This window comes from Mesoplodon mirus (assembly GCF_964341445.2).
Source record: "Mesoplodon mirus genome assembly, chromosome: 3".
NCBI classification, from domain to species: Eukaryota; Metazoa; Chordata; class Mammalia; order Artiodactyla; family Ziphiidae; genus Mesoplodon; species Mesoplodon mirus.
Genome location: NC_138978.1, coordinates 145,679,729 through 145,703,670, shown reverse-complemented (window position 1 = coordinate 145,703,670; position 23,942 = coordinate 145,679,729). Strand labels below are relative to the sequence as shown.

Here is a 23,942-nt window from a genome sequence, read left to right as displayed (position 1 = left end):
GTTAGCCCTAGTTGATACTGCCTTCTTGTGAGGCTGTGATGTTAAACAGTTGCCACTGATTGTTTCCAACAAACATCCTAAGGATACAGCTGTACTGTACACCTATATCAGGCTCTAAGTAAGGTCAAATCAAAATAAAGCCTGAGAATGGAGCTTTTCAGGGACTTGAAAGACAACTCAAGAAATGATAGTTGTCTGGGAATCAGACTTTGGAGAAGCTCCAAACCTTTTCTTACCCTTCCAGTGTCAGCTAGACTGCTTGTTTTCACAGCTACCATAGTTGTGAGGCTGTTGGTTTTCAAGGCTATCATGGAACTGGGGAGAGGGAGATGGGAATAGGGTAAATTTAAAATGCCCCAAAGCTTGGTTTTCAGCCACTTTTCTTGAATAAATACTTTTTGGATCATTGCAAATGTTTGGTTAATTTACAGTTCTGAAAACATTGATTTTAACAATTTTTGCCAGTATTCTTATTGCTTTTATGGAGGAACAGATTGTCAGAGGTCCTTACTTCACCATTCTCCTCTTAAGTACTTTTGAGTAGAAGTATGTCACTGTCAAAGCTAATTTTATGGACATCTAGTTTACCAGTGTCTCATGTCTTTCCCCTGGCATGGAGATTGGTGACACAGAGTGCAGTACGTGGACTCAAAATGGTCATCCAATTAAGTAAAATCTAATAACATTATCAGAAGAGAGCTACAAGGCCAAAAGTTCAAAGAATCAAAAGTAAGTAACAGACTGAGTGGACCAGAAGGATGACCTAATTGAACATAGGAGACTTCTCCTTTGCCTTCTCTCTCCCCATCCTTCACATCCTCTGTTTCTCACTCCATGTACCCATGACAGAGTGCATAGATCATGGTGTACAGGAAGCGTCAGAATGGGGGAAAGCTAACTAAGATGCTATTGCATTATAGACATAAAGTTTTCTTGTAGTGGTCTATTTTCAAAACACTTATCAGATGTTAACTCATATAACCTTATAACTGGACAGGCCATGAACAAGAATCTGTATTTTATAATGGAGAAGAGTGAGACTCTGGTAGCATTGCTCTCAGCTCTTTTGATTTTTTGTCAAGTATTCTTTGCATTACTAGGTGATAACACTCTCTTAGAGAAGTTTTTATAGTAAGGATGAACCAATTTTGAGATGATTTCTGGAAGAAAAACCACCGAGATGTGTCTGATTGGATATGTGAGATTTAAAAGAGAGAAGATGCCTAAGATTTCTAGCATAGAAAGTATAATTTATGTGCATTGCAACTATCCAGAATATAAGTTCTATTCTAACATGGGCAAATAAAGATCAAATTGCTAATTCAGATTGTTAATTCAGTGAAAGAATCAGGGAAATAATTACTGAAGATTTAATTTAAGCCAAAGTGTACCAATTCTGCTAATTTTCCACAAGGTGTCAGCAGCACTTTAAACAATAGCAATTGTAGAGGTTACTTGGAATGCGATATCTAAATTTGCTAAATATTATGCAAATTGGGAGTATATTATTCCTTTATTTGTTCCCACTATCAGATTGTTTGTACTTAAGTAATTGACAAATTTCATATATTATTTACTGCTACAGTCACTATTTTACCATCTGCATTATTATAGCCTTCCAGCCTACTGTAGGGTTACCTAACTATAATACTAAAGTATAAGTTTTGACTTCTCAGAAGATTCAAAATATTACATATTGGAGAAACTGGGTCAGCAGGGGGCAGCACAGTCTTATAATGTTTAAAATTTGGTCATTTGAAAGGACCATTCAGAAACAGAAAGATATAAAGACAGTGTGGTACATGTTTTTCAGGTTTTTCAAGCATTCACATCCTTTATTTCTAATGAAATATTATTGGTAACCCAAATATATAAAGTGATTTTACTAACAGAAATCTTACCTTATAATATTTATTTATAACATCAAACACCAAAAATAATGGAGCTGTTTCTTGAACAAAAAATTTAGAATAAAATTTTTGAGATAGTACTATTTCTGTCTTCCTTTTATAAATAAGGAAATTGAGTATCAAGGAAATTTTAAAACATGTCCAAGGTCATACAGATGGCAAAATGTCGAGTTTACATGCAAACCCACTGTCTTACTTCAAAGCACAGATACTTACAATTATACAATTGCTGATAATATGTTTTAGCCTTGCTTCAGCTCTGAAATTAAATCCATATTATTTCTTTTTTAAATATTACACAACAAAAAGATAAGTCTGATTCACACAGATAAGGAGTTACAAATGGTAACTTTTTAAAAACAGCTTGCTCTGCAATCTTCAATTACTTCTCAATAAACAGAAATGGCAGGTGAATCTTTAGTCCAAAATACAAAATTAAATCTCCAATACAGAAATGCACTGGTGTTCTCTAATATGTTAACAATTGGTGTAACTACTAAGAAAGTTGACGGTTATTCCGTGTTTTTTAGGTAAAGAAACTAAAGCATGGAGATGCTAAGTACCTTGCCTAAAGTCATGTTCCATAACTGACAGACCCTGGTAGTCTGACTCCAAGGTTTGCTTTCCTTACAAGTACACTGTATCACCTATCTTAATACTCATTTATGTGCATCCATAGCTATTATTTTAGTTTTTAAATAGTTAAAAATATTTTTTTTTAATGAAATTGAATAGATTCCATTAACCACAGTTAGAAAGCCAGTAGCCTCGGGCCTCCCTGGTGACGCAGTGGTTGAGAGTCCGCCTGCCGATGCAGGGGATGCGGGTTCGTGCCCCGGTCTGGGAGGATCCCATGTGCCGCGGAGCGGCTGGGCCCGTGAGCCATGGCCGCTGGGTCTGCGCATCCGGAGCCTGTGCTCCGCAACGGGAGAGGCCACAACAGTGAGAGGCCCGCATACCGCAAAAAGAAAAAAAAAAAAAAAAAAGAAAGCCAGTAGCCTTTGGATAACAGAATATAACCCAAAACTTAGGAGGCATTTTGTAATAATTTTGGGCTGTTGTTTTACAATTATCATTCTATTTCAGTTTCCAATAGTAAAAAAAAAAATTATATTTCTATTAAAAACACAGATTCAGATCATCTCATTCAAAACAAATTATTTAAAGGGAAGCTTTAACACATTTGGAATACACTGACTTGCATAGGAATAACTGTGATTCTAGCACTCTGTTAGGTTAGTGTCCAATTTTAAAAAGCTCACACCTCCCCTGGGTATGTATGTGAGGGCACTTCTGGGGTGCAGAGTCTGTACTACATTAGCAATACAATATATGTTTCCATGACTCAGATACCTTAGAGAAAGAAAGCTTTTGCGGCTTTCAGAAATATGATAGATCAGTAAGAAGACAGAGAAGTCAGCTACATTAATTTTGAAACAAAAGCCCTAGGTTTTAACATGTGCTAAAGCTGTCAGTTACAAAAATCTTACATGATTACGCCCACTCTAACGTGTTTCTACATCTCCAGTAATAATTATAATAAATTATATTTATTTCTAAATAAATTATATTATAATCATAATAAATCAGATATTTTTAAAGTCTGTGCTTTCCCTCCAGGGTAAAAAAATGCAACTTTTTGCTCAAGAGGTAAAATATACACAAAGACAGACTACAAGTGATTTTCAAGGAAAGACCTATCTGTCACTAGCCCAGCAAAGTAAATTGTGACTTCTCCCTAAGCACTCAGTCATGTGCATGTTTGGCCTTACATTTTTTTCTGACCTGAGATGTTGCTCCCCGTTCACTGTGCCTCTCTTCCTCTCCACTGCTTGCAGAGCAGGTCCAGTTTTTCTCACCCCCGCATTTCATGTTTTTCACAACTTATTCTTTGCCTTAAACAATCTTTATTAAGTGCTTGCTGAGCAAGAGGTACTGTACTAATTTGGGGACATAAGAGATGAATAAAACAAAGGTTCTACCCTCAACAGACTTACAGTCTAGTAGGAAAGACAGAGCAACAGTTACAGTGCAGTATAGTAAGTTTATGATGGAAATGTTCACCTAGTTAGGTGAGTAAAATTTGGCTTCAACCTTACTTCCTAGAGCTACATTTTCCACCCCTCTCCCCACATGCATCAGCTACACTAGATCAATTTATTTACCAAACGTGCTATCAACTTGTGGGCCTTAGCTCATCACACTGTCTAAAATGCCCATCCTTCCTTGTGCCTTTTAAAATCCTTTTGGGGCCTACTTCAAAATCTCTTCTCAGGAATAAAGTTTCTGATATCCCAGAGTTTATCACATCTACCTGTATTCTCACATAAACCTTTCAAGACATCATAGTCTGCCTTAAAATCAATTCATCTCTCCCCTAGAGCAGTGCTTTGTGCAGAATAGACATCCAATAAACTCTTATACTGCTGACTTCCAAAACTGTTTTGTTTCTATTCAATTCTGTTTCCTTCAGTGAGATAAAACAGTATTTGGTCTATTGATTACTTTTTTGCAAGTAGCCTGAAGTCTGGTCACAAATAAATTAAATCAGGATTGTGAGATGAATAAGAGTATTTCTAAAAATTATTAAACAAATGAGAATATAAATATTAGATATGAAGATGCAATAGATGCTGTTGATTTTCTACCAGTCTACTGTCCCCATTACTTCTTAGTTCTTTCCTTACATAACATCCTATTTTGTTCAAGTAGCCAAACCTAGGTAATACATAATTCCCGCAGAAAAAACAATCCCCCTTGAAGATGAACTCACATTAAAAAAGAGCATAAGCAGAAAGAAATGATCCATCATGAATGACAGCAGACCCAAAAGATAGATAGGTTGGCATCTCTAGGACATGAACTAATAGGACACTGTGAAAGAGGTTATAAAATAAATATGCTTAAAATGAATAAAGAGCTAAAAGAAGTAACAGAAACCACAAGGAAAGAACAAGACAATACGAGAAAAGAGGCAGATTTAAATAATGACCATATGGAACTTCTGGAATGAAAAAATAGAGTCATTAAAAATAGAATCAATGAAAAATATGAGTAACAGGGTAAGGAGAATGAAGGGTAGAATGAGAATGTTAAGTATATTTTCTTATAAAAACTCCAGAGTGAGAAACTAGAAAAAGTGAGAGGCAACATTTGAAGTACATAGATCATCAGACTGAAAAAGTGCAGGTGCTCATAAGCAGGATTATCAAAAATAAATCCACACCTATAAAGATTACAGTGGTAGGATGAAACACCAAAGACAAAATGATAAAAGTAACTACAGAGAAAAGATAAGGAAAGGGAAAAACAACTGTCTACCAGAAAGCTTCTCAACAGCCCTAAATACCAAACAGCATTAGTATAATATCTGTAAGGTGACAAGGCAAATAAACTATGGACTTAGAATATTATAGCCACCTAAATTATCGCTAAGAAAGGGGGTAAACTCCAGGTATTTTCAGTCAAAGACCAGGAGAGTTTAGCACTCTTAGCTCATTGCTGGGATAACTACTAAAGCATATACTTGTGTATGAAGAGCACTGAATTCAAAAGGAAGAAATAAGATGGGAGAAGTGATGGTGAGCCGAGAGATTATTAAGTATGTAGACTATCTAAATAACAGAGATAGATCAAGCAGAAAAATACTAGCAAAGATATGAAAGATTTGAGTAACACTTAAGTTTAATTTAATGTACGTATGTGGGACCTCTACTTAATAAACGTAAGCCTATGTAGAACAGTTACAAATGTCAACCATATATATGCCAGGCCACAAAGGAAGTCTCCACAAATATCAAGGAGTCAATATCAACTTTGTTCTTTGACCACATTGGATTGAAATTAAAAATTCATTCAAAAGTATCTGTGGCACGCACACATACTACATGCTGGACATCGTTCTAGTTATTTGGTGTACATTAATGAAAAGCAGAAATAAATTTTGACCTGCATGGAATTTAATTCATTAGGGGGGACGGGAGACTTGAGATACAGTAAAGGTAATAAATATAGTAAATATATAGTATGTGAGAAGGTTATAAGTATTATGGGTAAAAGAAACAGAGTGAACAGGATCAAGAATGCTAGTTGGAAAGGAATTGTAATTTAAATAAGAGGTCATTGGAGACAATGTAACATGTGGGCAAAGACTTGGAAGAGAGGAAGGCTTAGTCATTTGCATATCTGGAGAAAGAACATTGCAAGCAGATGGAACAGCCAGTTCCCAGAGCCCAGAGTACATGTGTTGTCTTCAGGAAAGAGCAAGGAGGCCCATTTAGCTAGAAGCCAAGACTGAGGAGTAGAATAGTAGGAGGTAAGGTAAAAGAGGCAGTCCTCCTCCTCCTCTCACCCCTCAAATCTATATATCTAGATACGCAAACAAACAAAAAACTCTAAATTAACTCAGGGTCAGAGAAGAAAGCATAATGGAAATTAGAAATATTTAGAATCAGACAAAATGAGAGCACTATTAAATTTATGGTGTACAGATAAAACAATATTATAGGGAAATGTATAGCCTTAAATATATTTGTAAGAAGATAAGAGTGCAAATCGATGAGCTAAATATTCTTCAACTCAGGAAGTTACAAAAGGAAAACAAGGAGAAATTAATGAAAGAAAAAAAGTAAAGAGGTCTAAAAATCAAAAGCTGGTTTTTTTTAATTGCTGATAGGTAAGCCTCTGGAGATAGATCAGGAAAGAAAAACATTACATTAAATGAAAGGGAGGACATAATCATCAATTCAGTGGAAATTTCAGAATCATAAAGAGAATAACTCTAGAAAAACAAGTTTGGAAACCTAGATGAAATGAGCAATATTTTTGGAAATACAAATTCCTAAAAACTGATTTAGGAATAATAGAAAACATGAAATGACTTATTACCATTAAGAAATTCAATCAGTAGTCAAAAAGATTCTCATAACAGAAAGAGAAAGAAAAAAGATAGTTGAGTTTCAAAGGCAAGTTTTACCCAACTTCAATGAACAAATAACTTTCCTGGAATAACATCTATCTGATGAAATGTGTATATATATACATGCACACACACATACACATATATATGTGCATTTTTTTCTGAATTCAGTTTAACATTGTTTAACTTGAGGTTTCTGCATATGTTTCTAAGTGAGATTGGTTTATAATTTTATGTTCTTCCTGTCTAGTTAGTGTCAAAATTATACATCTCAAAAGAGAAGCTGGGTACTTTTCCTTTTCATCCTCTGAAATAGTTTGTATAGCATAGGAGTTGTATGAGAGCATGGGGAAATTTTTATAAACTTTTTAAACCAATTTTATAAACTTTTATAAACCAATCTCACAAGCATGTGTGCAGAAGTGCCAATTTAAATATGTTCACATTGAATGTAGCAAAAAATAATATGTGCATGTGTATACGTGCAAAATTTCTGATAAGAGCAGGAGTTTTGATAAGAGCAGGAGTTTTTATGACCATTTCTCCATGATGAAATATTCAAACATTAGCAATAGAAAAGATTTTGTTTTTGTTTTACAATTTTTGCTGTATTTTAAATCTTATCAATAAGTTTTCAGTGTTAATATGAAACATCTTTCTGTATGAAAGAGAAAGTGAGAATTTTCTACTTTTTTTTCCCACTCTTCATTAGCTAACCTGTATATCAGGTATACTGTGTTCCCTGAGTGTAGTAACATTCCCTTTCGCTGAACCATCTTTTCCTTTTCCTTGGTTCTTGCAAGGCTAAGGCCTTCAGACCAGACCCAGCAAAGAGACAGAGGGAAGTAGTCACAGTTGGTGCAACCCCTCAGTAGCAGGGCAGATAGTCCTTACTGAAGGCCAAGGGGAAAAAAAGCAGGGCAAACAAGTCAGTTGAATAGGCTCTGTAGTAGACATCTGTTTTTTCTGCCTAGCATCCATGTCTTCTGTGGCCACAGTATCCAGATTTTGCTTGGGAGACCAACTTGCTCCTGTACTTTGGGTGAAGTGACTTCATTCCAAAGCCCAGAATTAGATCTCACGGGCCTTAACTAGTGAGTTCTAGGGTTTTGGTGAGAGCAATCAGGATGCTGTCTTCCTCTTTTCCACAACACTCAGAGCCACTGAAAACTCTGGCAACTTGGAGCGAAGAGTCTACCTGAGGATAAAGCCAAATTTGGGAAACAAGCCCAAGGAATGGAGGAGAACTGTTTCCTAGTGACATGGGTTGAAGCCTGGATCGGTGAGCACCTGAAGCTACCCTTGTATTAACTGTTATAGTACAGAAGCCAGTAAATTCCCTTGTGTCTTTTAAGCCAGTTAAATTTGGTAGCGGTTTGGTGGTTAAGTGCCTGAAGCTTCTCAGCACCAGGCTTCCCTGGAGGGAGGGAGACAGACTGATGTCAGGATGAATCCTAGTGGAAGTGCAGGGGTCCGTAGATGGCAGGAGGGCTTGCTGCTGCCATCCGGCTCTCTGTCCTTACTTTTGGATGCTTTCTGTTTCTGTCCCTCCTGTGTTTTTGGTTGGGAGCCCTTGATGGCCTCTGTACCCTGTTGCTTTGGGGCAGACCCTTCCTGGGAGGGCCACTTCTTCCCCCGCCAGTAGCCATTGTCTGTCACTTGCAACCAAAAGCATCCTGATTCCAACACCACTCTGAAATTTAAACTGTCCACCCATCCACTGCTCATCCCAGTAAGTTATCCTTAGAGTCAACGGGTGTGTTTTTACCCCTACCAAAATACAGAATGTCTCTCCTTTACACTGGATTGGGGAGGGCCTGGAAGTGGAAGTGGGGTAAGATTTGGAGCAGCTATGCTGTTCTTGCTTTCTCCTTCCTGAAATTGCCACTGGCTATCTCCTCCTTACCTTGTCTGATAGGCACTCAGTGCCTTGGGGCTAGGGAAGGGCCCCCAAGGAGCGAGCACCGCTATTGGAGATGCAGCTCACCAGGTTTGCAGCAGGTGGCTGCCCTCTGGTTACACTTCAGTGCCCTCATCGCTCCATTTCCAGGAAAGTATAATGGAAGCATTTTGGGTCAAATTACCTTAAAAAGCAGAAAATTTCTTCTAGCCACAGTGAAAAATAAATTCAACAGAAAATATTAAAATTCATAATAATTATCATTGTAGAGTTCAGCAGTTTTACCTTAAGAGTACTGAGTAGAAGTGGTTACAAATAAGGTGGAGTCAGTTTAGTCTTAATAAAAAGCCCCATACGTTTACTTAATAGGAGTTCTGTTGTATTTTCAATCTTACTTTTTTCTCTCCATATTTACAAGTTCCTACCTGATTTTAACCTATTAGCACCATTAAAGACATGTAATGGCTGCCATAAGTACTAATTCTGCTTATGGTAAACATTATATAGAGTTTATTCACTTTTCTGAAAAATTAAATAATTTTTTTTCTACTTTTACAAAATTGCTTATAATCCTTCACCCTGGGGCAGAGGACTCAGGAGGAAAGAGAAGAAGTATTAAAAAAGAAATAAAGTATTATGTTAGATGGCAGGAAGTTATACTTTTACTTTAGGGAGCCTATGGGATGATTCCTTTAAGTAGACCCAATTATGACTGGGATTTGTTTGACTTTGGGTTAATCACCTGCAGTTACTGCCACCTAGGGAAGCCTCAATTATAAATTAATGATGGGGTCTGCAGTGAGAGTAGGTAGAGATTCCTGAATACACACTGAATGGAGCAGCATGCCCTGAGGAATAGTCGGAGGAAAGATGCCACTTGAGTATATAGTATCTGCATTTAATTTGTCTTTACTGCAGTTGCTCTATTTATATGGTTATTCTGTACTGCTTTTGTTGTAATCAGCGATCCCCTTGGGTTGCCACACCTACACCGATCCTGGATAGGCAGTTACACTGACAGCAATAGAAAGACCATGAGATTAGCACTTTTTCTAAGGTATAAGTGCAGAGTGAACTCTTCAGACAATAGTTTTTTGGTTTTTCTGTTAAATACTACTGTATTTCAGCTGGACTTACTAAAATAGAATATGATCACCAAGAATCTTATCACTCTTGCTTTTTTTTGTTGGGCTTAGAGACGAGAACATTTTTGCAGTAGTAAAGCAGGGAGATAAGTTAGCTGTTTTTCTCAGGAGCAAGAAAGACCTTTCCCAAGACTTTCTCAGGACATCACTTTGTTGCGCAAACTTGGCAATATGACCTCTGTGTTGATAAGAAAATATTAGATTCACATCTTATTATCTGACAGTAGATTAATATGAAAAATGCTGTACTATGAAAAATGTATTTCACAGTATTCTAACAGATGCTGCTAGTATAATAGCCTAATGTAGCAAATGCACCAAATGTGCTTGAGCATGTTTTTGACACTATTTTCATAAGTGACGATATATCCTAATTGAAACTTACTAAAATTATGTTTTCTCCTCCAACTGTCATGAAAACATACCAAACTGTGTTTTGTGTACCCATGATTTAGGAATATAAGATTTATCTTCCTTTTGGTTTTCTCCTCTATGGTTTAGAGTTATATTTGAAAATATGAGATTTTTATCCCTCTGAATATTAGTCCCATGAACTAATTCAGTCACCAAGTATGTATTAATTCTCCTTGATTACTCGTATAGGCCAACCTAGATTCAAACTTGAAGACTTGTATAAGACATTTTTAGATTTTTTAAATCTAAAAATCTAAATCTGTAATTTTTAAATCTAAAAACTTGTTATAGAAAATAGTATTATAGTCTTTTTTTTTAAACTCATGGAGTGAATCCCTTTAGGAATGTTCAAAGAAAGTCCTAAACATTTTTATTATTGTTTATTTGTATATGTTGTATCCTTGTATCATGTTAATTCTTTCATTAAACCTTTTTTCCGGTGAAAACAAGCACATAGTAGAAAAGTGTAAAAGGCAGAAATGTACAACCCATCTGACTACCATCCAGGTCAAGAAATAAAACATTACCAGTACCCCTCAGAAGCCCCCCTGTCCTTCCTAATCACCATTTCTTCTCTCCCCACCCCTAGAGTTAACCACAATTTTGACTTTTAAATTAATCACTTTCTTGCTCTCTTTATAGTTTTACCACCTATTCATGCATCTGAAATACTATGGTTTAGTTTTGCCTGGTCTTTATTTGGTTTTTGTTTTGGTTTTTTGTTGTTGAAATTTACATAAATGGAACCATACAGCTAAATATCCTTTTAGGTTCAGCATTTTACACTCAAAATCATGTTTGTAAATGTAGTTATAATTAGTTTCATTGCTGTATAGTGTATATATACTGTATGTACAGTATAGTTGCTGAATTATATGAAGTCACCACAAATTGTTTATCCATTCCACTCTTTGGGGTCATTATAAATAATGCTACTATGGACGTACTTTCGTATGTCTCTTAGTAAACATTGCACATATTTCTGATCGAGATGTATATATATGGAATTGACAGGTATTAAGGTATGTGTATTTTTAACATTTTAAAAAAACATATCACTTTACACTATAACCATTGGAATATGAGACTTCCCATTTCTCTGTGTCCTCACCACACTATTGTTTTAGCCCAGCTATTTGTTGTGTAGTGTTAGCTCATGGTTTTAATTTCCTTTTCCTTGATTAGTAATGAAGTTGAACATCATTTCACATATTTATTGACCATTCTTTTGTGAAAGTGCTGATTCAAGTATCTGTCAAGTGTTTTTATATTGTGTTGTCTTTTTCTTATTGATTTATAGGTATTCTTTACATATTTGGGATTTGAGCTAATTGTGAAGTATATGTGTTTCAGAGATGTTCCACCTTTGTTGTAAATTAACTGTCTATTATGCATGGATTAATTAGTGGACTTTCTATGTAACAGTCTCTTAGACATTGTTCTATCACATTGTCTTAAATAATGTACCTTTATTATAAATTTTGATACTCAGTAGAGCAGAGCCCCCTATCTTGTAATTTATTTTATTATTTTTATTCTGGTAAGAACATTTAACATGATATCTACCCTTTAACAAATTTTAAGTGTACAATATTGTTGACTGTAGATATAATGTTGTACAGCAGATCTCTGGAACTTAATCATCTTGCAGAACTGAAACTTTATACCCATTGAACAGCAACTCTCCATTTCCCCCTCCTCCAGCCCCTAGCAACCCCCATTCTACTCTCTGCTCCTATGACTGACTATTTTAGATATCGCATATAAATGGAACCACACAGTATTTGTCTGTGACTGACTTGTTTCACTTAGCATAATGTCCTCCAGGTTCATCCATGTTCTCACATATGGCAGATTTCCTTTTTTTTTAAGACTAAATGATATTTCATTGTATATATATATATACCACATACATTTTAGAATTAGCTTGTTAAGTTCCACAAAGAAACCTGTTGAGATCTTGATTATGATTGCATTTTTTATTAGTTTCTGCTTTATAACAAAGTGAATCAGTCATACATATACATCTGTTCCCACATCCTTTCCCTCTTGCGTCTCCCTCCCTCCCACCCTCCCTATCCCACCCCTCCAGGTGGTCACCAAGCACCGAGCTGATCTCCCTGTGCTATGCGGCTGCTTCCCACTATCTATCTACCTTACATTTGGTACTGTATATATGTCCATGCCTCTCTCTCGCTTTGTCACAGCTTACCCGTGCCCCTCCCCATATCCCCAAGTCCATTCTCTAGTAGGTCTGTGTCTTTATTCCTGTCTTACCCCTAGGTTCTTCATGACATTTTTTTTCTTAAATTCCATATATATGTGTTAGCATACGGTATTTGTCTTTCTCTTTCTGACTTACTTCACTCTGTATGACAGACTCTAGGTCCATCCACCTCACTACAAATAACTCAATTTCATTTCTTTTTATGGTTGAGTAATGTTCCATTGTATATATGTGCTCAATCTTCTTTATCCATTCATCTTTTGATGGACACTTAGGTTGCTTCCATGTCCTGCCTATTGTAAATAGAGCTGCAATGAACATTTTGGTACATGACTCTTTTTGAATTATGGTTTCCTCAGGGTATATGCCCAGTAGTGGGATTGCTGGGTCATATGGTAGTTCTATTTGTAGTTTTTTAAGGAATCTCCATACTGTTCTCCATAGTGGCTGTACCAATTCACATTCCCACCAGCAGTGCAAGAGTGTTCCCTTTTCTCCACACCCTCTCCAGCATTTATTGTTTCTAGATTTTTTGATGATGGCCATTCTGACTGGTGTGAGATGATATCTCATTGTTGTTTTGAGTTGCATTTCTCTAATGATTAATGGTGTTGAGCATTCTTTCATGTGTTTGATGGCAGTCTGTATATCTTCTTTGGAGAAATGCCTATTTAAGTCTTCTGCCCATTTTTGGATTGGGTTGTTTGTTTTTTTGCTATTGAGCTGCATGAGCTGCTTATAAATTTTGGAGATTAATCCTTTGTCAGTTGCTTCATTTGCAAATATTTTCTCCCATTCTGAGGGTTGTCTTTTGGTCTTGTTTATGGTTTCCTTTGCTGTGCAAAAGCTTTGAAGTTTCATTAGGTCCCATTTGTTTATCTTTGTTTTTATTTCCATTTCTCTAGGAGGTGGGTCCAAAAGGATCTTGCTGTGATTTATGTCATAGAGTGTTCTGCCTATGTTTTCCTCTAAGAGTTTGATAGTTTCTGGCCTTACATTTAGGTCTTTAATCCATTTTGAGCTTATTTTTGTGTATGGTGTTAGGGAATGATCTAACCTCATACTTTTACATGTCCCTGTCCAGTTTTCCCAGCACCACTTATTGAAGAGGCTGTCCTTTCTCCACTGTACATTCCTGCCTCCTTTATCAAAGATAAGTTGACCATATGTGCGTGGGTTTATCTCTGGGCTTTCTATCCTGTTCCATTGATCTATCTTTCTGTTTTTGTGCCAGTACCACACTGTCTTGATTACTGTAGCTTTGTAGTATAGTCTGAAGTCAGGGAGCCTGATTCCTCCAGCCCCGTTTTTCATTCGCAAGATTGCTTTGGCTATTCGGGTTCTTTTGTTTTTCCAAACAAATTTTGAAATTTTTTGTTCTAGTTCTGTGAAAAATGCCAGTGGTAGTTTGATAGGGATTGCATTGAATCTGTAGATTGCTTTGGGTAGTAGAGTCATTTTCACAATGTTGATTCTTCCAATCCAGGAACATGGTATATCTCTCCATCTATTTGTATCATCTTTAATTTCTTTCATCAGTGTCTTATAATTTTCTGCATACAGGTCTTTTGTCTCCTTTGGTAGGTTTATTCCTAGATATTTTATTCTTTTTGTTGCAGTGGTAAATGGGAGTGTTTTCTTGATTTCACTTTCAGATTTTTCATCATTAGTGTACAGGAATGCCAGAGATTTCTGTGCATTAATTTTGTATCCTACTACTTTACCGAATTCATTGATTAGCTCTAGTAGTTTTCTGGTAGCATCTTTAGGATTCTCTATGTATAGTATCACGGCATCTGCAAACAGTGACAGCTTTACTTCTTCTTTTCCAATTTGGATTCCTTTTATTTCCTTTTCTTCTCTGATTGCTGTGGCTAAAACTTCCAAAACTAAGTTGAATAAGAGTGGTGAGAGTGGGCAGCCTTGTCTTGTTCCTGATCTTAGTGGAAATGGTTTCAGTTTTTCACCATTGAGGACAATGTTGGCTGTGGGTTTGTCATATATGGCCTTTATTATGTTGAGGAAAGTTCCCTCTATGCCTACTTTCTGCAGGGTTTTTATCATAAATGGGTGTTGAATTTTGTCAAAAGCTTTCTCTGCATCTATTGAGATGATCATATGGTTTTTCTCCTTCAATTTGTTAATATGGTTAATCACATTGATTGATTTGCGTATATTGAAGAATCCTTGCATTCCTGGAATAAACCCCACTTGATCATGGTGTATGATCCTTTTAATGTGCTGTTGGATTCTGTTTGCTAGTATTTTGTTGAGGATTTTTGCATCTATGTTCATCAGTGATATTGGCCTGTAGTTTTCTTTCTTTGTGACATCCTTGTCTGGTTTTGGTATCAAGGTGATGGTGGCCTCGTAGAATGAGTTTGGGAGTGTTCCTCCCTCTGCTATATTTTGGAAGAGTTTGAGAAGGATAGGTGTTAGCTCTTCTCTAAATGTTTGATAGAATTCGCCTGTGAAGCCACCTGGTCCTGGGCTTTTGTTTGTTGGAAAATTTTTAATCACAGTTTCAATTTCAGTGCTTGTGATTGGTCTATTCATATTTTCTATTTCTTCCTGAGTCAATCTTGGCAGGCTGTGCATTTCTAAGAATTTGTCCATTTCTTCCAGGTTGTCCATTTAATTGGCATAGAGTTGCTTGTAGTAATCTCTCATGATCTTTTGTATTTCTGCAGTGTCAGTTGTTACTTCTCCTTTTTCACTTCTAATTCTATTGATTTGATTCTTCTCCCTTTTTTTCTTGATGAGTCTGGCTAATGGTTTATCAGTTTTGTGTTTATCTTCTCAAAGAACGAGCGTTTAGTTTTATTGATCTTTCCTATCGTTTCCTTCATTACTTTTTCATTTATTTCTGATCTGATCTTTATGATTTCTTTCCTTCTGCTAACTTTGGGGGTTTTTTGTTCTTCTTTCTCTAATTGCTTTAGGTGCAGGGTCAGGTTGTTTACTCGAGATGTTTCCTGTTTCTTAAGGTGGGATTGTATTGCTATAAACTTCCCTCTTAGAACTGCTTTTGCTGCGTCCCATAGGTTTTGGGTCGTCATGTCTCCATTTTCATTTGTTTCCAGGTATTTTTTTATTTCCTCTTTGATTTCTTCAGTGATCACTTCGTTATTAAGTAGTGTATTGTTTAGCCTCCATGTGTTTGTATTTTTTACAGATCTTTACCTGTAATTGATATCTAGTCTCATAGAATTGTGGTCAGAAAAGATACTTGATGCAATTTCAATTTTCTTAAATTTACCAAGGCTTGATTTGTGACCCAAGATATGATCTTTTCTGGAGAATGTTCCATGAGCACTTGAGAAAAATGTGTATTCTGTTGTTTTTGGATGGAATGTCCTACAAATATCAATTAAGTCCATCTTGTTTAATGTATCATTTAAGGCTTGTGTTTCCTTATTTATTTTCATTTTGGATGATCTGTCCATTGGTGAAAGTGGGGTGTTAAAGTCCCCTACTTTTATTGTGTTACTGTCGATTTCCCCTTTTATGGCTGCTAGTATTTGCCTTATGTATTGAGGTGCTCCTATGTTGGGTGCATAAATACTTACAATTGTTATATCTTCTTCTTGGATCGATCCCTTGATCATTATGTAGTGTCCTTCTTTGTCTCTTCTAATAGTCTTTATTTTAAAGTCTATTTTGTCTGATATAAGAATTGCTACTCCAGCTTTCTTTTGATTTCCATTTGCATGGAATATCTTTTTCCATCCCCTTACTTTCAGTCTGTATGTGTCTGTAGGTCTGAAGTGGGTCTCTTGTAGACAGCATATATATGGGTCTTGTTTTTGTATCCATTCAGCCAATCTGTGTCTTTTGGTGGGAGCATTTAGTCCATTTACATTTAAGGCAATTACTGATATGTATGTTCCTATTCCCATTTCCTTAATTGTTTTGGGTTCGTTATTGTAGGTATTTTCCTTCTGTTGTGTTTCTTGCCTAGAGAAGTTCCTTTAGCATTTGTTGTAAAGCTGGTTTGGTGGTGCTGAACTCTCTCAGCTTTTGCTTATCTGTAAAGGTTTTAATTTCTCCATCAAATCTGAATGAGATCCTTGCTGGGTAGAGTAATCTTGGTTGCAGGTTTTTCTCCTTCATCACTTTAAATATGTCCTGCCACTCCCTTCTAGCTTTATGATTGCATTTTATCCATCAATTTGGAGACAGTATTGCAAAATTGAACCTTATAATTCATTAACATAGTATATATAGCACTTCTAAATTTCTCTCAATAATAGTCATAGTTTTCTGTATAGAGTCCTCGCATGTCATTTATACATTTATTCCTAGATATTTTATATTTTATGTTGTAATAAATGTTATTTTGAAATAAATGTTATTTTCAGATTTGTTCCTGGTATATAGCAATATATGGATTCTTAAATTTTAGCTTTGCAGGCAACTGTAATACCTCTGTGGAGCTGATTAGATTTCGCATGTGCATAACTATATGGTACGCACATAAGGACAGTCCAAGTCATTATACTTTTTATTTAATTTTATTGCCTTTCATAAGGCTAGGACCTTCACTGGCTGGAATCTCCAGTGCAATGCTGATTAGAAGTGGTAATAGTTGACATCATTGTCACATCCCCAATTTCAAAGGGGAAACATTAAAAAAAATTAAGTATGATGTTATATGTTGCTCGATTTGGTTTGCTCAGTGTTTATTTAGAGTTTTGAATCTAAGTTTATGAATGAGAAAATCCTGTAATTTTTTAATAATGTCCTTGTCAGGTGTTGGTTTTAAGGTTTTGCTAGTTTCTTACAGGAAACTGGGGAGTGTTTCCTCTTTTCCTGTTATCTGAAAGAGTTTGCATAAGACTAATATTATTAATTAGAATTCACTATTGTAGCCATCCGGCTAAAGTTTTTGAGTTTTATTTTGTTGGTTTTGGAAAGGTTTTTAATTGCAAATTCAATTTCTTCATTAAGAGTGTTCAGATATTCTATTTCTTCTTGTGTCCATTTTGCTTAGTTGTACTATTCTAGGAGTATGTCCATTTCATCAAAATTTCAAATTTGTTGGAAGAAAGCTGTTCTTACTCATTTTTTAAAAATATTTTCATGGCCTATAGAATATGTGGTAGTGTCTTTTTTCATTCCTGATATGTTTTCATTTGTGCCTTGTCTCTTTTTTTCTTAATTGGCCTAACATTTATCTATTTTTATTAATCTTTTCAAATAACTTGTTTTCATTATCATTTAGTTACTCATGGGTTATTTATATTTGTATCCTTAGTTTCCAAATTTATAGGAATTTTCTTCACTAGAACTTAGTTTGGATTTCTAGCTGATTCAAAAAACATTCTGAATGATTTCCATCATTTGAAATTCATTTTTGAAATTCGGTTGCTTTTTAAAATTAATTAATTAATTTGTTTGTTTGTTTGTTTTTGGCTGCATTGGGTCTTTGTTGCTGCGCGCGGGCTTTCTCTAGTTGCAGCGAGTGGGGGCCACTCTTCATTGCGGTGCACTCCTCTTGTTGTGGAGCACGGGCTCTAGGCACGTGGGCTTCAGTAGTTGTGGCTCACAGGCTTAGTTGCTCTGTGGCATGTGGGATCTTCCCAAACCAGGGATCAAACCTATGTCCCCTGCATTGGCAGGCAGATTCTTAACCACTGTGCCACCAGGGAAGTTCCCGTTTGCTTTTTTTTTTTTTTTTTCGCGGTACGTGGTGGGCCTCCCACTGTTGTGGCCCCGCAGGCTCAGCGGCCATGGCTCACGGGCCCAGCTGCTCTGCAGCATGTGGGATCTTCCCAGACCGGTGCACGAACCCGTGTCCCCTGCAACGGCAGGCGGACTCTCAACCACTGCGCCACCAGGGAAGCCCCCGTTTGCTTTGTTAATAAATATTTTTGTAAAAAATCCACTGCATGCTTGAGAAAATGTATGCTTTATAGTTGTAGGATGGAGTGTTCTGCATATTACCATTAGGTAAGTTTTACTTATTGTGATATTCGAATCTTCTACATCATTACTGTATTTATTTGCCTGCTTGTTTGGTCAGTTACTGAATGGAGTATGTGGACAACCCCACTGGTTGTGGATTTGCCTATTTCTCTTTCTAGTTCTGGCAATTTTTGCTTCTTTTATTTTGAGCCCATGTTATTAAATAATGCAAATTTGGAATTATTTTATCTTCCTGGTAAGTTTGCAGTTTTATCATTATTGAGTGTACCTCTTTATCTCTAGTAATAGTTACTGCCTTAAAGCTAACCTTGGCTGATACTAATGTAGTTACACCGATTTTCTTTTGGTTATTATTTGCATGGTAAATATTTTCCCACCCTTTTTTTTTTCAATTTCTGTATATCAGTGTTTTACATATTGACTTATAAGTAGCAGATTTTGTGTTTATTTAATCAAAGTCTGCCAATCTTTGTCTTTAAAGGACAGTTAAGACATTTACATTTAATGTAATTGAGTCTGAATCTGTGTCGGTCTTTTAAGGTCAATACATCTTTTAAACAATTTTTTACATTCAGGAAAGAGTTCATTGACACCTTTGAGTTTAAGAAATTTATCTTCTCTGATTTGTATCCAAACATGCAAGAATTTATGAGACCTTCTCATCTCCTGTCATTCTTTTGACTGCTGTATAATGAAAAGAGATCCAGGAACTAAAATATGCTAAGAACATTTCTAATCTAGTGTTTTGGGATTTTTGCTTACAACTCTTGTTTTTATCATGACTTATCTACCTAATTCCAATAAACAGGGCATTGCCAATGTATCTATTAATATATCTTTTTTTACAAAATACTATAAAGATTTCATTTTTGATTGCAGGGCTGTAACTCCCAAATGAGCGTGTCAGAAGTCTCCTGTAGTGAAAGTACATCCTCCTGTCAGTCTCTTGAACATGGCTCAGTTCCAGAAATTCTCATTGGCCTGCTTTATAATGCCACAACTGGAAGACTATCAGCAGAAGTGATAAAAGGCAGCCACTTCAAAAACTTGGCAGCAAACAGACCACCCAGTGAGTGAAAAATATTTTTCTTAATTCTAGTGCTTTCTGTACTTATGAGACTCGCAGTGTAGGGGCTTCAGTCCTATCATTTAGTCTTAACCAATCAATGATGGTTTAATCATCAGCTAATCTGTTTCATGTTTTCTATTTCCAGCCATTGGGGAAGTAGACAGATCTGAAATTCAAAATATTAATTGTAAGGTGACAAGACTTTAACTTTTTCAGCATCTGCAGAATGAATTAGCCCTATCATAGCCATTATCTTCTAATGCCAGAAGAAGTTACAGGTTTTTTTTTTAAAGGTAGTAACACTCCACAAATATGATGACGAATGCTTATAGCTGTTGTTTTTAACTGAAGATCAATGTCGTGTTTCCTGTCTGCATGCAGTACTATGAACTAATGTGTATACTTCTATATTTTTCCTTCTTTTCTCCCTTAACAATTTAAGAAAAAACTGTTTCTTCACATTTTTCCTCCTTTAAAATTATAAATCAGTACTGCCAGCAGAATCTTTTCTTAAATGGAATGTGCTTTGCTTTTACCAGGACAAACAGAATAAGGAATAGTTTGATATTTATGCTCGATGCTAGGAAAAGAAAGCTAGATGGTATAGATACCTCTGCCCTGTCTATATGCCTCTCACTCCTCTCTCCTTATCTCCCTCCCAGCTCAGGAGGCTGGGGATAGGTTATGCACAGAGAAATTGTCACGCAGTATACGTCCAAAATTGTTTATTGTTATCTGTAGAAATAAACTGGGAAAGTAGCAGCCTCTTTATATTTCTCTAAAATTAAAGCTGTTAATAACGGCCTAAACTCAAAATTTTAAAGGAAATCTTGAATAATAATGGCAATCTTAAATTTGTTTAACAATTTCTCACAGACTTGCTTGAAGCAATATTTCGCTCCAAGTATCAAATAATTGTTGGAGGGGAAACTTTTTTCCACCCTTGAATTAACTTTACTTCTAAATATCCTAAAAATTATTTTTTCAATCAAAGTGAAAAGTCATAAAAATATATTTAGTGTGCCCTCAGTAGTACTGGAAACCTCACTTCTTACATACATCATGCAACGTATCTGTCCCTTCATTAAACGTCAGAAGGCCAAAATTAGATTTCTATTTCTACCGTTGGACAGTGACCTAACTTCCCTAAGGCTGTTGCCTTATATGTAAAATTAAGGTTGTGTTTCTCACAGGGTAACTGTGATACTCGAATCAGATAAAGGCACATAAAAAGGATGGAATTATTATTGTCCCCTTTTTCCTTTCAGAAGGAGACATTCAGAGGGTGGAAAAAAGCAATTACTAGAGTAAAGAGCTTTGGAAGTGTGACTTGGTTATCTTCATTAATCCACACTAGGAATGCAAACTCAAATGGCCTGGGAAGTAACTTAAATGAGCAGAATTTGTAGATGAAAGAGAAGGAGCATGGAGAGGCCTGTGATAAATGCAGGGATGCACACCCTGCCTTAAGACATTCAGGTTCAAAATTTTTGAACACGGTCTATTATTTGGGGTTACATTTAGCCACAAGCTGTCAGTTTGCAATTCCTGCTTTAGCTAATAGTTTAACTCTTTGACAAATCTTTAACTTGAAATGCTAGAAAGCAGCAGAATGAAATGACAGATTTGCCTTTCTGTCCCTGCTGAACCCACTCTGATAGAAACAGAGAAACACTAATCAGAACTAAAATGAAGCAGGGGGTGGGTGGAGAGGTAGGGGTGGACAATAAACAAGTTAAGAGAACTTTGCATCCACAACATAGAGTAGATCTATCAGGTTAAAGAATAGGTTGTAGCAATTTCCATTATTTTAGAATTAGATCTTCAGTAGTAGGACAGTTCATGGTATTAGCTGGGAAGTAACTAGTAGGTAAATGTAAGTCAACATTAAAACTAACTATATGAAGTAGAGTATTTACAAAGTAAAATATGACAGTTTTATCAGTTTGTCTACTGTATATAAGATTGTGACCCTTCATATATACCTAGGTTCTAAACTTTGAACTATGTTATAGACTGACTAATTCAATTTTTATCCCAAAGGAACAGTGGTAACATTCAAGAACAAAAATTTTGGTAGTTCTATTTTATTTTGCATAACTTAATTTTATATTACATTGGGAGTAAAAAAAAAGTGTTTGAAATGTTAAATATTGCATGGATAAACTTAAAAATTTAGAAAAATAATAATAATAATGATCCTTTAATGACTTTTATTCAGTCTTTTATGGTCCGATAATTTGCATGATTCTATGTTCAATGTGCTTTAGACCAAGAAAATATCATTATAAAGGTGTCCCCCTTTAAAACAGTGTAATTTTTGTTTAAGATTACACAATGACCTTAAAAATTCTCATTCCATGAAATTTACCCAACATACCCTTTTTTCAACCCTCTACCTGAATTAAAATGCTAAAGTTTTGTGTTCTTCCACTCCAGTGAACAGTGTTTCCTCTTTAATTCTAACCTTTGACCCTCTTTCACCCAACAATTGACATCTGGTCATTATTTCTTTTACTGCTTTCCACCCCCTGTTGTCAGATGGACTGTTCTGTTGTCTAAAACACTTGATAGGTGGACAGGTTTATATAATCCGAGGTGAGTTCCTGTAGAGGCTAATTGGATGTTGTCTTTTCATGCAAAAACAAAATACCCTAAAACTTGCCAGCAGTGAAGCTGTCCACCATGTTGATTTCCAAAAAAAATGCACATTTATTATCTGTGGTACTTTAAATAAAACTAACTTAGAATTTATCTCTGATTATGGATGATGGTATTCAGAGTATCTATAAAACTAGCAAAACTTTTTAAACTAAAGGTTTATTTTTTCATTCATTATATTTTGATTCATAAGTAGAAATAGATATTTCATGAGAAATATTGCAATTTTCATTAAAATTAATTGAAATTTTGATATGAAGTACACATGATGGATCTACATGCTGAATATAATTTGCATGAGTCTAAAGAACTTGAAAACACAGTTGTTTGAAAAGAGGGTTTATCTCCCAAGTAACCAGGTAATGAACTGTTATGTTTCACTTGGTACACTAAACATCACATCAATTTTTTTTTTATAATTCATGAAAATAGTTAAGATACCATACCTAAAATTTCACATTAAATTGTGCCAAAAAGGAATCCTGTAGTATTTAACTATCCAAAAAGCACATTAAATGTATTCTTGCATGAAACCAGGAGACAGTTTTACTTGATTTGCTAAACTTTGAGCCCTTAGTGCATTTGGCTTCATTTTGGCCCTTAAATGTTTTAAAAATATATTTAAAAACCACATCCATGCAGAGATTTTTTTGACATTTCATCCTAAGCTGTTTTGATGTCATCTTTGCATTCTTGTCTTTCTCTTTTCCTCCTTACCATTTGCCTTCATTTCTATTTGTTTGTTTATTCTTACACTCTGAAAGCACAGTGGAATGCTTTACAGTGTTGTGGCTAATTGAGCTTGCTAAGTGTTTATTAATGCTATGATGTCCTGCTTAGTGAAGCTAAATGGGGGTGGGGATGGGAAGGGTGGGTAGTGGGAGGTCAAGGATGGGGGTGGGAGGGTGGAGGAAGGATTATGAGGTATACCTTTAAATTCTAACTATAATGTAGAAATAGTGAGGTTAAGATATTATTACCCCCAAAAGATTTTATGCCTACTTAGCATTCTCTGTACTTGTCACATTTTATTATCATTTAATCAAAATGGAATTATTGGATTTCTACTAAACATGGTATACACCATATCCTTATAAAGTATAAACACTTAATCTTCTCAGCAAGTGTTACAAGAAAGACGTTTTGAGTTTGTTTCAAATGATATTTGTGGTATGTTGTTTTTTTCTATAGATACATATGTTAAATTAACTCTACTGAATTCCATGGGTCAAGAGATGTCCAAATGCAAGACATCCATCCGCAGAGGGCAGCCAAATCCAGTATACAAGGAAACTTTTGTTTTTCAAGTGGCCCTATTTCAACTCTCTGATGTGACACTCATACTGTCTGTGTATAACAAACGCAGCATGAAAAGAAAAGAGATGATAGGCTGGATTTCTTTAGGTCTGAACAGCTCTGGAGAAGAGGAACTCAGTCACTGGACTGAAATGAAGGAGTCGAAAGGACAGCAAGTATGTAGATGGCACGCGTTGCTAGAGTCGTGATGACTAGGATTAATGAGCAATTGCAGTTCAAGGCAGCATCATTTCTGAGTACAACATTACTCTTCCTACCTAGTCACCATGGGAAGATCTTTTCTTTGAAGAATCATCTTTAACATTCTACCCAAATGCTTTAAATTCTGTGGAAAGAACATCTAATACTGACATAAATGAAGAAAAGAAGTGTCTCTAGTAGAGCTTGTTTGAGAAAATGAGAAACTTTTATCTTTCTTAAACTGACAATCCTCCAGAGCTTTAAGAGCATCCT

General features: G+C 35.7%; 1 protein-coding gene across 1 annotated transcript in view; it reads left to right on the top strand.

The window, feature by feature from the left end:
- Window positions 1-23,677, top strand: part of SYT14 (synaptotagmin 14) — a gene marked incomplete at its 3' end in the record, with an annotated part of 155,665 nt that extends 131,988 nt beyond the window's left edge. The window contains 2 exon segments of the mRNA XM_082615156.1: window positions 19,322-19,511; window positions 23,364-23,677. Coding sequence (XP_082471282.1) covers window positions 19,322-19,511; window positions 23,364-23,677 — 504 coding nt within the window.
- Window positions 23,678-23,942: the final 265 nt, after the last annotated feature.